The sequence below is a fragment of the Nannospalax galili genome, unplaced genomic scaffold (genome assembly GCF_000622305.1).
Source record: "Nannospalax galili isolate Female #2095 unplaced genomic scaffold, S.galili_v1.0 scaffold685, whole genome shotgun sequence".
Taxonomy (NCBI): Eukaryota; Metazoa; Chordata; class Mammalia; order Rodentia; family Spalacidae; genus Nannospalax; species Nannospalax galili.
Window position 1 is genome coordinate 3571469 of NW_008353482.1, and position 15980 is coordinate 3587448.

At 40.7% G+C, this 15980-nt stretch overlaps 2 protein-coding genes across 2 annotated transcripts in view; both read right to left on the minus strand.

The window, feature by feature from the left end:
* The window catches only part of Fam189a1 (family with sequence similarity 189 member A1), a 530618-nt gene that overhangs the window by 164792 nt on the left and 349846 nt on the right, over positions 1-15980 (minus strand). The gene's annotated exons all lie outside the window — the stretch shown is intronic.
* Positions 5496-6801, minus strand: Nsmce3 (NSE3 homolog, SMC5-SMC6 complex component). The gene has a single exon (XM_008850621.3). The coding sequence runs from the start codon at positions 6711-6713 to the stop codon at positions 5883-5885; it is 831 nt and encodes a 276-aa protein (XP_008848843.1). The 5' UTR covers positions 6714-6801; the 3' UTR covers positions 5496-5882.

The window sequence follows — 15980 nt, forward strand, 5'->3', positions numbered from 1 at the left end:
GAACCATCCTTAACTCCAGTTCCAGGGGACTCTGAAGCCCTCTTCTGACCCCGCAGCATTGCACGATATGGGTGCACTCACATACATGCAGACAATACACTCGTACACATAAAATAAAAATAATAAATATTTTAAAAAACTAATCCTCACACAATTATGTAAAAGGAGATTTTTCAGTACATTTATGAGACTATAATGCTATTTCCTAAACTATTCAGTGCAATGGCCATTAAAAGTGGTGGTACCCGCCTTTAATCCCAGCACTTGGGAGGCAGAAGCAGGTGAATCTCTGTGAGTTCAAGGCCAGCCTGGTCTACATAGTGGGTTCCAGGACAACTGGGGCTACAGGGAGACCCTGTCTCAAAAAGAAACCCCCCCCAAAAAGTGGTACAAAGAGCCGGGGAGATGCTTAGTCCACAAAGTACTTGCTGCAAAAGCATAAGGACCTGAGTTCCAGCCTAAAACTTGAGCACACAATAAATGTAGGTATCTTCTGCCAAATGCTGTAAAACATTTGTTTAGGAAAAGGAATTAAAATTTTAACTTTTTACTTAGGAGGCAGAGGCAGGTGGATCTCTGTGAGTTCAAGGCCAGCCTGGTCTACATAGTGAGTTCCAGGACAGCTGGGGCTACAGGGAGACCTTGTCTCAAAAAGACCAAAAAAAATTTTAACTTTTTAAAATATATATATTTATTATTTTTATTTTATGTGCATGAGTGTATTGCATGTAAGTACACCCATGTCATGCAGTGCCTGCAAAGGTCAGAAGAGTGAGTTGGATTCCCTGGAACTAGAGTTACAAATGGTTGTTGGCTGCCATGTGGGTATTGGGATCTGAACCTAGGTCCTCTACAAGAGCAGTCAGTGCTCTTAACCACTGAGCCATCTCTCCAGACCCTCAAATTTTAACTTTTTAAATGAAAGAATTCAGATCTTTTAATCTCCCCCACCTTGTCAAACTTTGTGAAAAGCCCCTGCTGTATTCTGGAACTTGTGGCTTGGAGCTGCCAAGTCCTTCCCCAGTCATTTTCATTTCCTTTGTGCTGATTCTTTGAAAATGAGCCAACAGATAAAGATTATGTGGTCAGACCCTAGCCAATGGGGAAGAGACACAGTATTCTTGTGTTAAGATAAAAATCTATCAAATTTCCTGCTCAGTGTGCCTGCTCTTCCATTTGTTTTGTGAGTTGTGCACCCTTCTGATCAGAACTAAGGTTGTGCCTTGTGTAGACACTCATTGGAATGGTGGTCTCTTTGTGACCAGAACTAATTTCCAGCAGAAACCACAGGAAAAACAGTGGGGATGGTAGTATGTTCTTACAATTCCTGTCCTGGAAATGTGGGAGACAAGATGATCCCTGGGGACTGCAGACCAGCCTGCCTAGCCTATCTGGCAGGTTCCAAGTGAATGAAGATATCTCCTGAAAAAAAAGTACATGGTGCCTGAGAAATGCCACTGAGGTCATCTGCCATCCTCCACAAGAACACACGCACCCATGTATGCACACACAGTCATAAATTTGGAAGAGAGGAAAATATACACCCTAGTGGAGGACAAAAACCCCGAATGCCCTGGAAGCCGAATTAGCATTGTGAGGGTTCTGCACTGATGGGCAGTCATGACAGACATCAGAGCAAAAATCACATGGTCATCTCAACAGATGCAGAAAAGGCCTTTGACAAAATAACATATGCATTCATGTTAAAAGACTTAGAGGGAACTGGACTGGAAGGAACATGCTTCAACATAATTAAAGCTATATACAACAAAACCACAGGCAACAGCATTCTAAATCAAGAAAAACTGTAAGCATTCCCATTACAATCAGGAATCAGACAGGGCTGTCCACTAACTCTACTCCTTTTCAATAGGTACTTAAAACTCTTGCTAGGGCAGTAAGACAGGAGAAGGGAATCCAAAGAAGTACTAATTGGAAAAGAAGATGTCAAATTATCACTATTTGGAGACAATAAATTATACGTAAGAGATCCCAAATATTCTACCAGAAAACTGCTTTTCTAGCAGTTAATACTTTCAGCAAAGGTGATGCAGCTGACTTTGAGTCATTTCTGCTACTTTAAGTAACTCCTCATCCATACTCCTGTAAGTAACCCTGTTGCATAGGACTGTCCTCCTACAGACACCATCTTCCCAAGCTTGGTTGCACCTGCTTGCTTATGATCTGCACAGCTGAGCTTGTTAACTATTTATGACCAGGAAGGAGCTGGGAGAGCCATGGGACCCTTACCTGAGAATCTAGCCCCAGCAAGGGCGGGACAAGGAGAGTCACAGGACTCTAAGAGTCCAACCACACCTCCCAACCAACAATTGACCCTAGTTGCACATGGCATGTGGGGAAGGCTAAGGGTATACAAGCTGGGGAAACCTTAGGGAGGGTCTCTGGTAATTTTATGCATCCATGCTTGGATGTCAATTATCCAGTGCAGTCTTAGTGGGGGGGGGGCACCCACACTCCTGTAAGGAAACCCCCATCCACTAAATTGTAAGCCTGATAAACTATTTGGTGAAATCGTACCTCGGTTTTTCCTTGGGACCAAATGAGGAGGGGTCAGATGCTGTTTACACCTCCTCAGAAGGAATTTTAGCTACAAACCCCAGTAAAACTAACTGGTTCACCAAGTTGGACTTTGGTCAGTTGTTGGTTCCCTATCTGGGGTGAATAGATGTTTGTTCATGTCTCCACAGGAAGTGTCACACAACAGGAGAGAAACAACTGAAATACTACCTTAGGACTGGTGATCAGAATTACAAAGTACAAACTGACACTGTATGTCACCTGATAGCACCCAAAAATATATCACTGCTGCATTCCTGCCAAAGATGCCTGATTCAGATTTGATCATGAAAACACTGCAGTGAAACCCCACTAAGGACTGTTCTAGCAGAGCAGCCAACCAATGGCCTAGAATCAAGATCAGTGGGAACAAGGAAAACTGTTTGCACATTGATGGAAACTTAAAAAATGGCAACAAAATGAATTCAAACACTTCAGAAAACAAAAACTTTTCTGTAAGCTCCAGGTTATCTCAAAATGAGTCAGCAAAACCTGAAAAACGAAATGACAATGCCACATAGGAAACTTACAGTCTAATGCTTTTTATGCCAAAAGAGAGAAAAATTACAAATTTGGGAGGGAAATATTTAAAAACAACAACAAAAACCCTCATCAAGGAGTGTTTTGCCAGGAATGCAAGTATGCTTGGTTATTAAAAAAATCTACCAGAATAATGAAAAAAATCTTAGTAGCAAATGAATACCCATAGCATAAATTTAAAAGTCACATTCTTCTAAATATTTTAAGCTAGGAATAGAAACTGAATATTAATTAAAGGTTCCTATGGGAGCACATACCTAACGGCAAATATCACTAATGGCAAAAGTAAATGTTAAAAATCAGAAACAAGGAGTCAGTAATAAACCTAAGGTCTGTTGTCACTTCCTTCTTTCGACAGGGTATAGCAGTGAGTCAGTGTGAAAAAAAAAAAAAACATTAAAAGAATTGTAGGAGTTAGGAAGCAAACTTAGAATCCTCATCAGCATAGTGCCAGCAAACATACAGCAAATAAACTTACCCAGCTCTGGCTATAAATCTATCACATGGAGGCCACTGCTCTATAACAAACAGGACCTTATAAATCAGTATAGAAAAGACAATGAAAAATTGGTGACAAGTTATCCATAACAGGAGAAATACAAGAATTGTAGGAGTTAGGAAGCAAACTTAGAATCCTCATCAGCATAGTGCCAGCAAACATACAGCAAATAAACTTACCCAGCTCTGGCTATAAATTTATCACATGGAGGCCACTGCTCTATAACAAACAGGACCTTATAAATCAGTATAGAAAAGACAATGAAAAATTGGTGACAAGTTATCCATAACAGGAGAAATACAAAAATCACATCCATGCCTCACATCATATGCAAAACAGATAAAAGCATAAATGGGAAAAAAAATCAAGACTATGAACGCTCAGGGAAAAAAATAGCTGGAAATTATCTTTACAATTAGGATTAGAAAACTTTAAAATACCTTCATAATTATGATTAGAGAGAACTTTTGAAAGCATTATCCAAAAAACAGAGGACTAGGGACTGGAGAGATGGCTTAGTGGGTAAGAGCACTGGCTGCTCTTGCAGAGGACCTGGGTTCCGTTCCCAGCATCTACATGGTGGCTAGTTCCAGGGGACACGATGGTTTCTGGCCTCCATAGGCACTGCATGCATGGGTTCACTTATGTATATGTAGGCAAAACAGTCAGAAACATTAAAAAGCAAATTAAAACAGTAGACTTACAATACTAATCATTGAGATACATTAAAATCAAATCTGCAGGACAAAAACAAAAGTGCACATTATTTGCAGCTGGATTCAGGAATAAATTGATTTGCAGACGTTTCAGAGTTCTTACAAATCAATAAAAGTAGAAAAATGACTGACATAAAATCTGATGGTCAAAAATACAGTATTTACTATAACAGGAAGAGCAAAAAAGGGGGGAAAAAACAAAAACAAACCCTAAGTGGAACCAACAGGTGGACAGTCATAATTATGAATTTAAAAATATTACTCAGAGAACACGCATCATATACATTGCTTGGAACCATATACAAAGCTCATAATATAGGGAAAAATATGTATTGAGTGTTGAAGGATATAAACAACTCTTTCATTTTCAATTTTATAAAGACTTTTAGTTTTCCCTACAAACTGGGCTCATTAAGAGAGAACAGCAACCTTGCTTTTATGAAAGGGGACATCAAACGAATTTACATGTGCTCTTTAATTTTTTTTTCTTTTTTTTTTTTTTTTTCTTTTTTGGACAGGGTCGGTCTCCTTTTTTCCCCACCTGGCCTGGAACTATGAAGACCAGGCTGGCCTTGAACTCACAAAGATCCACCTGCCTCTGCCTCCCAAATGCTGGGATTAAAGGTGTGCACCACCCCGCCCAGCCTGTGCTCTTTAATTTTTAAATTCATTTTTAAGGTATGAATTTTTGCCTGCATGCATATGCACCACATATGTGATACCCATGGAGCCCAGAAGTCATTGGAACCCCTGAAACTGGAGCTGCAGATTGTTATTAGCCACAATATGGGTTCTGGGAACTAAATCTGGGTCTTCTGCAAGAGCAGCCAGTGCTCTTAACCACGGAGCCATTTATCTAGCCTAGTACCTAGTATTTATTAGATATGTGAAGGGATTCAACAACTAGCCATAGATGGATCATTGACCTAGGATATTGATGGAGCCTTGCTGGATGTGACTTTTTATTTAAATAATTTATTGAGATTTTCATACATGCATATAAGGGTTTTGATCAAATCCATGCCCACTCCCTTCCCCTCCACTTTTTTCTGATAACTTCATGTATTTTGTTGTTGTTGTTGTTTTAATGGGGCTTTTTGCTACTCTAACATTCTCCCCTCTGAAGAGGTAACCCTAAAATCTTTTAAGGATTAGATAAGAGCTCCCAAATACTTTCGACATTTTTGGCATTAGGAACAGAGTAAGCTCCTAAGAGGCCCAAGAACATACTGACTTTTAGCCAAGATACTGGCTACTTTTTACACATGCTCTTTCTTATGTTTGAAATCACAATACAATTTTCCAGTTAAGTTTATAAAGCTAAACAAAAACTTTATTAAGAAAAATAACAGTAAAATAAAACTTTTTATCCGTTTCAAAACGAAAATTTTGAACCAAAACCGTAACAAAACATCAAACCCTGGCAATACAACCTAAAGTTACAATACACTTAGGCCTAGCAGAAACATGCTTCCCCCAACCTCCTCTTCGCTAGTCCTTCACCCTGGGTCTGGGGAGTCCCAAGCGGCCCTCAGGATGTATCTCAGATTTCAAGAAGATGAGGCTGGACCACTAGATGCAGGCCTGGCCCTATTCTCCTCATCTGCCAAAGCCTCACAGTATTGAGTTGGCCAGTCTTTGGGGTCCTGATTATGGACTTTAGCCACAAACTTAAGAACTTTCATCTTGCTGGTTTCCAGGTGGGTTCGCGGACCCCACTGTAATTCGTAGTCCACAGGATCCGTGTGGGGTATCTTCCGGTACTCCAGGTAACGCTGCCGCACAAAGTCCTCGGTAATGAGTTTCTTTGGGTCTCCGAAAATTAAATGCTTCTTGGTGGGGTACACCCCCAACCGCCGCAGGAAGTCCCAGACCTCGGTCTCGGTGATGGTGTTGCCCTTCATAAAGATGAGCCCCAGGATGATCATCAGCAGGCCCGTGGTGGGCGTGCCCTGGTCACCCCTCACCTCGGCGTCCTCCTCCACCGGCTCCAGCGAGTTGATGAGGATGTAGGTGTTGCTCTTGGGCTCCAGCTCCACCAGCTTGTACCCGAACACGTACTGCAGGCGCTCGGCGGCCAGCTTGAGCAGCGTGGAATACACGTCCCTGTAGTCCACCACCACGTGCTTCAGAATGTCTGTGCGCTTGATGGGGATCTTCTTCTGGTCCTTGATGAGCAGGAACTGCACCAGCTCCGCCACCTTCAGGTCCAGCTGCTTCTGGGTGCGCTGCCCTATGGCGGGGGCCGCCAGGGACGCGCGGGAGCCCTGCGACGAGCCGGTCGCGCCTCGGGACGTGCTGGGCGCCTCCTCGCCGGGGTCGCCACACTCGCGCTCGGCCTGGGCGCAGGGCCGGCCGTGGGCCCTCGGCTTCTGCAGCATGTCGTCTGGGAGCGGAGATCGCCAGCCCCAAAGCGCGCTCCTAACGGCCAAAAGCCCGGAATTGTAGGGTGGAGTCAGTGCGCCTGCGTGGTGCGTCAATGGCGCCTGCGCACTGCAACCCAGAGGAGGAGCGACGTGTCAGTCAACCTGAGAGGGCAGGGCAGCCGCAAGACTACTGCGCATGCGTGTGGGGGGTTACTGCCACCCTCCTGTTTGGAGAGATTTTTTGGTGTAATTGAATGCTGTATATGAAATCTTATAAATAGAAAAAAAGAATTAAAACTCTTCAGCAAGTGTGAGGAGTGTTAGGCACGTCTTCGAGTCTGTGCTGAGATTTTAAATCTGGAACGTCTGTAAATCGAACACAAAGGATAAATATGGGGGTCGGGGGGTGAAAAGGAAGAACGGGAAGTCAAGTAAAAACCATTTATTTGTACGTCAAATGCGTACAAGAACGACCTGGGAAATTCCGTTTGGGAACCTTTCCTTGTCAGAGTTTATACTCCTGGCCAGCTAATTTCTCTACGGCATTTTTTTCTCAAAGGCACGACCTTCCGCTATTTCCAATCTTACATTCTCTTCATTAAACTTCACCTACCCGACTATGAGGAAACGAGACAGAGCACTGCCAATAGCATGTTTTAGCTTGGTAAAAATGAGTTCACCTTATGGAAGACATGTTTGAGAAAACTGCCTTGATCCCACCACAATTTTAGAAGCAAGTTAGAGAAGTATGTTACAGCAGAGAAACTTGCTCTCTCAAGAGACTGCCATTTAATTTGAAGCATCAGTGATCAGGAGTTGCAATAACGCGGATCACTTACATTTCTTAATGCATAAGCCTTAAAGTCTCAATAAGAAAAGAACACAGAGCTATCATCCCTTATAATGTGTGATGTGTGCAGTTTGTAGATGTTTTTAATTATGCAACTCTAATAACCAAATGAGTCATTTCATTAACTCAAACCATCAGCAATCTGCTGCCATTCCTGCTTACAGATCTTAGCAAACGTGTTTCTTCTCCATTTACTGAAAAAGAAGAAACCCAGTTTCCCTCTGTCTTTAAAGCTACCCAGAAAGTAGGTAAACTTTTCAAGGAACTAAATCAAATTGACTTCTTCTTTAATGCAAATATATTCAGAGGAAAGCAATTCAGATTACATTATTTGAATAATAGCAACAAAACACAGCCTTATTAAAATTTCATTAAACGTAAGCAGCATAAAACTTCTGTTTATATAATTCAATATGAAAATGCAGTCTGATAATGGGAACTACAATACTAAAATAAAATCTATTTCATGTTGTAATGCAAGTATGCTCAAATCTGGTAAGCTAAGAATAAAAACTATCTGTTCCACACAGGGTCCAGCAATATATTATCAAGCATCATCTTAACTACAGAGGCTACTGGTTTTGAAGTGTCCTCTGAAGTCCATGTGTTGGGAATGTAGTCCCTAATGTAACAGTGTTGTGAGGGCTGCTTAGATCATAAGGACTGTGTCCTCATGACTGAATTAATGTCATCTCTGGGATGAGTTGAGAGTGGGTCTATCTCTAGAAGTCCAGCTTTTCTGCCATTCTCTCACTATCTGATGCTTTCCACATCTTATGATACAGTTAGTGGCCTGCAACAGATGTGATACCTGGACCTCAGACCTCCCAACCTTCACAGCCATGACTGAAATAAGTCCTGCTATTTCCAACTTACCCATTATATGGTATTATTTTGCAGGAACACATAACAGACTGAGACAGAGATGAACTAAGTAAAACACACCATTATGGTGTTCATTTCTTTTACGATGAGAGATTCATCTGCTTCGGTTCCCTTGAAAATTGAAATTTGTACTAAGTTCACAGAAGCCCCCTGAAATCTGAAATTCTGTAAAAGGTCCCTCCAGAAGGATCAGTTGTACCATGAGCCAAATAATTTCAGCAGCCAAGAGATAAAAAAGAAATAGAAAACAAGAGAGCTGTCATCAGCCATCAGACTGGTTTTTAAGTTTTTCCCTTGTTATGGTCTTCACTTAAAACTACCATGCAGCTTCTGCAGGCAGGCCATCACCCAAGACTGGAAACTTCAGTGTCTGCTAGCATCACCCTCACCAGACAGCAGATGGTCATTACTCAAAACTCAACAGGACAGATTCCAGTTTTAAGTCTCAACCTTTCTATATTCTATCCAGAATGCAGGTGAGAAAATTGGGACATAAAATGATCTTATTAAAATCAAGGTTAGACACTGCAATGTGGAAGTCACCTAGACCCTGCATTCCACTTAAAAAAGACATTAGAAACTACAATTGCATAGCTGGAAACTGTGACAGTGGCAATACTGTTGCTAATAAATTATAGCAGCTAGTGTTTTTAATAAGGTAACTGTGGGCCAGGCCTTATTCCAAGTGGTTCCCAATACTATTTCATTTAATTCAACAACAATCCTGTGATGCATGTTATTTTACTATCTTCACAAGTGGAGAAACAGACACATGGAACATAGACATGGTGACCTTGAACATGCAACACTTTGGAATCAGGGGATTAGGTTTGCAAAAGTTACTAATATCCCAAGTTTCAGTTTCCAAATCAACAATATAAGACTACTAATCCTGACTTCCAGGGATTACGTGAGACTTGTTTGATGAGTGCCTTGCACAGAGCCTGGCAGGGTTGTTGATTACAGCATGCTTCTTTTCAGAGGGGCTATGTTTCATAAAATATTTGAGGGCTATACACAGTCTGTGCATGGGAGATAAAACCTTACTTTCTTATGGCCTTGGCTAGACCTGATAATTAAATTCACACAGACTGAATTTTTTCAATGTAATTTGATTTTTGTTATACTGGGGATGAAATCCAGGGTCTCACATACACTAGGCAAATGCTCTACCACTGAGCTACACCCCAGCCCATGAGACAGATTAGCAACAGCATATATCTTTAATGCAAGCTTTATGTAACACAGTCAGTTTTGCAAGGAAATGAAGTAGAAAACCAAAAGAATTTTATATTTGAATAAATAGAAATGATTGTGGAAATAGCCTAAATTATTTAGAGAAGCTAAAGGAAGACCATGATTTAACAAGGTGGTACAGAAGTTTGGCTGTGACCCAGTAGAACAATGCTATGTTTCTCCTGGTATGGGAGAAGCTTCCTGCCCTTGGGAGTTTTTAACTTCTGTCTGCAGGAAGGAAAGAGGAGATGAGAATGCCCTTCTTGCATCTGCTGTTTTTCAAGTGCCTTTAGCGCAAAGTAATCCTCATGCCAAAAAGGCATGTCTCAGTGGCATATTTTACTACTCTTCAGTAGAAAGCTGTTCACTGCACTGAAGCACGTGCACATAGAAAAATCAGGAAAAGATCAGAAAGAAATATATAGACACCCACGTGTCATCAGTTCTATGTCCTTTTAAAAATAAAAATTTGTTCTTTTTGTTTAGAAGACAAATGAAAACCATATCCTCCGTGAAGTTTACTTCATAGTGATACAGTGCTATACTAGTTATGAAATGCAAATTTTTAATAAATTCAATGTGGTTAGAATATGGCATGTGTGAATTTCTGTTGAATCTGTGAAGTCACAAAGATAAATGATTGGAAAGAAAAGAAACTTTCAAATACTTTGTGCTAATGACCTTTTTGATTTTGTCATTAGACCCCAAAGGGGAAAAAATGGAAATTCTTTTTAGGCAAAAGCAACACTAGCTAAGATTTCAAATGCACCATACACAAAGACACACACACACACACACACACACACACACACACACACACCTGGGCAAATGCCTAGTACCAATTGCTCTTTAAATGTCTCTGAGCAATTAAATGCTTTATTTCATCTCCTTGGTAGCAAATGCCTGCCAACAAGCTCTGATCACTTTTATTATCTACCAGAGGCTCCTCTTCATTCAGATAGTTCTTGTAGAACCAGAAGAAGATTTTAAATTCTCTGATAGCAACACAGTGCTAAAAGTAGGTGAGGACTTTGGGGGAAGAAAGACAGTGATCAGAGCCTTTAGTTAGCATGTATAACCAGTGTTCCCACCTTTTCCAGCTGAAGAAAATGGGACAGTGTATAGCATGCATGCAAAGGAGTTGAGACCCAAATGCTATTTTAGTTGGTAGAAAGAAGGGGTGGTAATCCAGATACTTTAATGGAGTCAGTAAAATCCCTTGTGTCCACTCGCTGTTTACTTGTAAAAATTGTGTCTACCCATTCCTAAAAAAGATCCTCCAGCCTAGATCACACGGTAGACTACACAGAACATTTTGTCCCTTCTAAATGTTGACTAAGCCTAGCAGAGCTTTCCTTGGCTGGTGGAAGGGGGTGGCCAGAGGAGATAGTGCCTTCTAGGTACTGCAGCCACTCGGCACAGACGTCTTCTTCAACTCTCTTTTCAATAAATAGAAACCACCTAGTTACCAAGGGTCCTCATAAAAATCGTTAAGGTGCATTCAATTATAAATACACAGTAAGACTTGACTTGTCTGCTTTGGTTCTTCCTCCTTTTTCTGTGCATTTTTCCTTTAGTTGTTGCCTCTTCCCACCTCTAGAGTCCTCAGTCCCACTCTTTCTTCCTTTCTTGAGTGCACATTATTTGGGCCAAACACAACTGATGAGGATATTCAATCAGTATCCTTCCAGGGGGGCTCAAATGGGTTCTCTTTCCTGCACTAACAAACTGAATAATAAGGTAAGCATAGCCATTGTTGCTACAGTTCGGCAAAAACCTCCTTCATAGTGATGTCAAGTCAACAACCATCAAAGGTGAAAATCATTCCAATCCTGGCATCTAAATTTCTAGATCTAGGTTTGAGGTTAGACCTCCTGAAGATAAGACATAATGAAGCATCTTTCTCCTAATCGGCTTTGAGTTGCTCCCTGTCACTTGAAACTGAACAAGTTCTAGCTAAGTAAGATACTAAACCCAATATGCCAGGAAATAAGTTACAGGCTAAAATTTTGTTGCACAGAATAGGAATGGGGCTGGATAACCTTACCATCACCTATAAGCATTTTTAATGTCAGAAGAAGCTACATGAATTCAATGTGACAATTCTTCACAATGTTCTATGGCTGAGGAATTTGCTTATAAGTCTCCCTGCTAGAAATATAGACAGGGAGAGACAAGCAAGGAAGGACTTCACTTTTCCATATAAAATGTACCTATGCATGCTCTGGCAGTTTAATCCTAATATGGATAAATATAGGGTTATTTATACAAATTAAGATGGCCATGAGGGAACTAGGCAATGTAATCTTAGGGGAACACCACTGTATATGCAGTCTACTGTTGTCTGAAATGTTATGTTGTATGATACGTGAATGTGCTTTCACCCATCTGCTACTCTGGAGCACACATTTTCTTTAACCCAAAGCATTTTTCCACTGGCCCCATCATGCAAGATAACAGAAAGCCATTCTTTTAGACTATGCTTCATCCTAAAGTAGAGTTATATTCACAAGGCAAGGGCACTAAAGAGAATAGACAAAGCTAATACCCAGAGAGGGCAATGAAGGTAGTTTCTGAGAAAACCAAACACACTGGAATGGAAAGTAAAAGTAAGGAGAAATAGAGAAAATGTGAAAAAATCAAGATAAGACTCAAAACTTCACATTGTACATGAACAAATGTTGTGAATAAAAATAATAAAAATATTCAAGGCAGTCAAGATCCCGTACATGCATGACTGCAGGAGATGGCAATCATAAACAGAAACAGGACCGCAGAATGCTGGAACATGGCAATTTACACAGGTCCTGTGTCTCTGATCCCATCTCCTTCCTAATTCCATCCCTTTGATGAGCAACCTGAACAAGCTGCTTTCAGGGCAGGAACTTGGACATAATCAGGGGTCACGGGTTCTCTGAGGAAGGCTTCTCCCTCGTTGAGAACTTGTGTGCTTGAAGAGAAACTGATAACCCTCCTTCCACAGCCTGGGGAGACCCAGGAATATGGGAATCTCGTGGGTCTGCATTGCAGAAGCTTAGGTCTCCTTTCCAAGAAAGACTACAGCTATCTCCTTTCTGTGGGTGTCCCTCCAAGTGCCTGACTATCGAACCATGGCCCTCAGGAAAGCTTTATGGGCTAATGAAAAGATACCAAGCCTCGAGGTTAGGGGAGACAACCTCAGTTTTCCCTCAGAAGTCTTGGGCTCCAAGATGCTCCTTTGTGAGGTTGGCATCTACTCTGGGGTTCTCATAACTTGCCAGGATAACTGTTGTCCAGTGATTTCTGACAGGATCGATAAAGGAAAGGGAGAAGCACACAACTCCTGTACAGGAGAATGAGAGGAATCACAACTCAGTAAAGGTGGTACAAGAACTTGAATGAGGCAGTAATTTGGAAATCCTTAACCAGGAAAGAGAAGTCCACCCAAATAATAAATCCAGAGTAAAAGAGCTGCATCACTACCAACCCGACAGAAGCAGCTTCTAAGTCCATGATAGGACAAAGCTGCTATATGCCAACAACAGGACATTAACCAAGGTTGTACCTGCACGGGTGTAACACTGTTACGGGCTTAGCTGTGTTCACTCCAAAGTCTGTATGTTTACATTCCATTCTTAGTCCTTCAGACTGTGTGTTTGGAGATATGTATTTAAATATACTAAGTTAAAATGGGCCAGTTAGGGTGGGGCTTTCATCCAACAGGACAGGAATACTACTAAAAGAGGGAGAGACAAGTAATGTACATGCACAAAGAAAAAGCCATACGAAATAATAGTGAAGAGTTGCCATTCTAAAAGCCAAGAACTGAGACTTCAGGAAAGACCAAACCTTTATCTTGGACTTGCAAACTCCAGATCTACAAGAAAGATTTTTGTTGTTCAAGTCACTCAGTTTGTGGTATTCTGTTATGGCAAGAGTACTCAACGAATTATATGCACAGAGCAAAAGAACATAATTGAGAGTACAGGAATAAAGTCACACGTGTATGATTAATTTTCAGAAGAGGTTAAGACAATCCAATAGAATACTGAAAATGGTGAATGAATTTAGACTCTGACTTGATGCCATACACAAAACCAACGCAAAGTGAATCACAGGCTAGAATCTGAGGGTTGACACTCTAGAACTCTTAGAATTAAACACAGAAATAAATTCTTATGACCTTGGCATGAGCAGTGATCTTTCAGGTTGAAGACCAAAAGCATAAGTGTTTAAAAAAAAAAGATTGAGATGACTGTGACTCAAGATGGTGCAGGGAATGAAATTTGGGGGAGATGAAAATGTCAAAAAAGAGAGATGGTGGTTAAACAACTCCATATATGCTAAAAAATAAAATTGTAAACTTTTGACAAGTATGCTTTAGGGTATGTTAATTAGGACTCAAAAAGTAGAAGACTAAGCTGACGATGTCTAGTAAGTATAATGAGGTGGTGTAAAGAAGAAAACTAATAAACTGACATTGAGAACCACCAAATGGGTGAGGATTCACACGCCCAGACTTTCTGGATTAAGAACAATGAAGAACCAACTTTATTATAGAATTAAATAAAAGTCCAACGGAAGAGAGTCTACTGTGAAAATAACAATTTCAGTCACAACCAGAGAGCATGTTTATTTACATTTTAGGTGATTAAGGAACATCTTTATGCTGCACAGTTAAAGGAAAGTGATTTTTATTAAAGCTCTGTGCCATCATCTTCCTTTAGGTCCAAGAAGAAAGCCTCAAACAGATCAGGTCTCAGGCCTTTCTCTGCAGAAAGGCAGGCCCTGGGTAGATAATCTCTTTCAGTTTTAAAGTACTTTACTCTATGAAAGAATTAAAGTGAAAACCAATAGACATGTATTAGAAAGAAAACAGAAAGCTTGTTCTAATAGTTAATAGTACTTTTAAAAATAACATTTATTCATTTATATGTATATGCCTATATGAGTTCATGTACATCACATATGTGCAGGTGCCAGAGGGCCTTGGCTCTCCTAGAACTGAATTTACAGGTATTTCTGAGCTGCTATGTGGGTGCTGGTAATGAACCTAGTTCATCTGCAAGACTATTTAAGTGCTCTTAATCACTGGACCATCTCTCCAGCCCCAACAGTTAACAGTTCTTTTTTCTTTAATATTTTATTATTTTTATTTTATATGTATGAGTATATTGCCTGCATATATGTAAACCTATCCATGTTGTGCAATGCCCATGGAAATCAGAAGAGGGTATTGGATTCCCCTGAACTGGAGTAATGGATGGTTGTTAGCCACCATGTGGGTGCTGGGAACTAAGCCCGGTCCTCTGCAAGAGTAGCCTGTGTTTTTAACCACTGAGCCATCTCTCTAATCCCAGTTAACAGTTCTTAAACACCTAGCTCCTTATTTCTTGGATGAATTAATGGCAGCATCTGGTCAATCTGGGTAACTTCTACTCAGCCATAAGCCTTCTGAGTCATCTTCCTCATGTTTCAACATTGCCATTTTAACCCTTAACCTTCCTTTTTACCCCAGCCTTTGTTCTCACTGTGACAAATGTGAGCAGCTTGCAACTTTCACTGTGGGCCCTTTCCTCTCAGTACCTATAGCAAGCAAGCTCCTGCCTTAGTAGCCCAGTAAATATCTATCAATCCAGATAATCACAAAAAATAAATTAACATCTGTGAAAGTTCATGTAGATATGCTTATGATACAGTATTTTAAAACTCAGTTCTTTCCTCTTTTTTTTGTCAATTCCACACACAGCAAAGACAACACCATTGTATTTAAAAACAAACAAAACAGCTGTTCAAACACAATGGCTTAGGCAAGTTACATGATGTGGTGTTATATACACACCTGCTGCTTGTCTGGCCCAAAACTTCACATGCTTCACACACCCCATGCCATCTGTAGCAGTTTGGATCTTGAATGCTCCCCAAAGGCCAATGTGTTCAAAGCTTGTTCTCCAGCCTATACTGCATTGAGAGGCAATGGAGCCTTTAAGAAGTAGAACCTTGAGGCTGGAGAGATGGTCTTCCCAGACATCAGGCTTAAGTCTATATAAAAAGTTATTTAGATAATTATTTCTCATTGATGATTTTGTTCCTAACCAGAAAGTGCTGCTCAGATGTAAGACTCGAAATCTTGATCTCCAATTCTGTAGTGCCCACCTGTAGCTAAGGTAGACAATCAGCTATTGTTCTAAAATGGTGGATAAATTTGTATTCTCCCCCTATTTAGAAGCCTTTGAAAGGGAACGGACACTGATCCTAACTACTCCAAGAGCTATCAAAATACCTGAAAGCAAATCCTGACTCCATCACTCTAGATTCCAGCCTTGGAAGTG

Excerpts from the sequence above, each read along its gene's own strand:
- Nsmce3 (XM_008850621.3), bottom strand. The coding sequence starts at position 6,713 with ATGCTGCAGAAGCCGAGGGCCCACGGCCGGCCCTGCGCCCAGGCCGAG.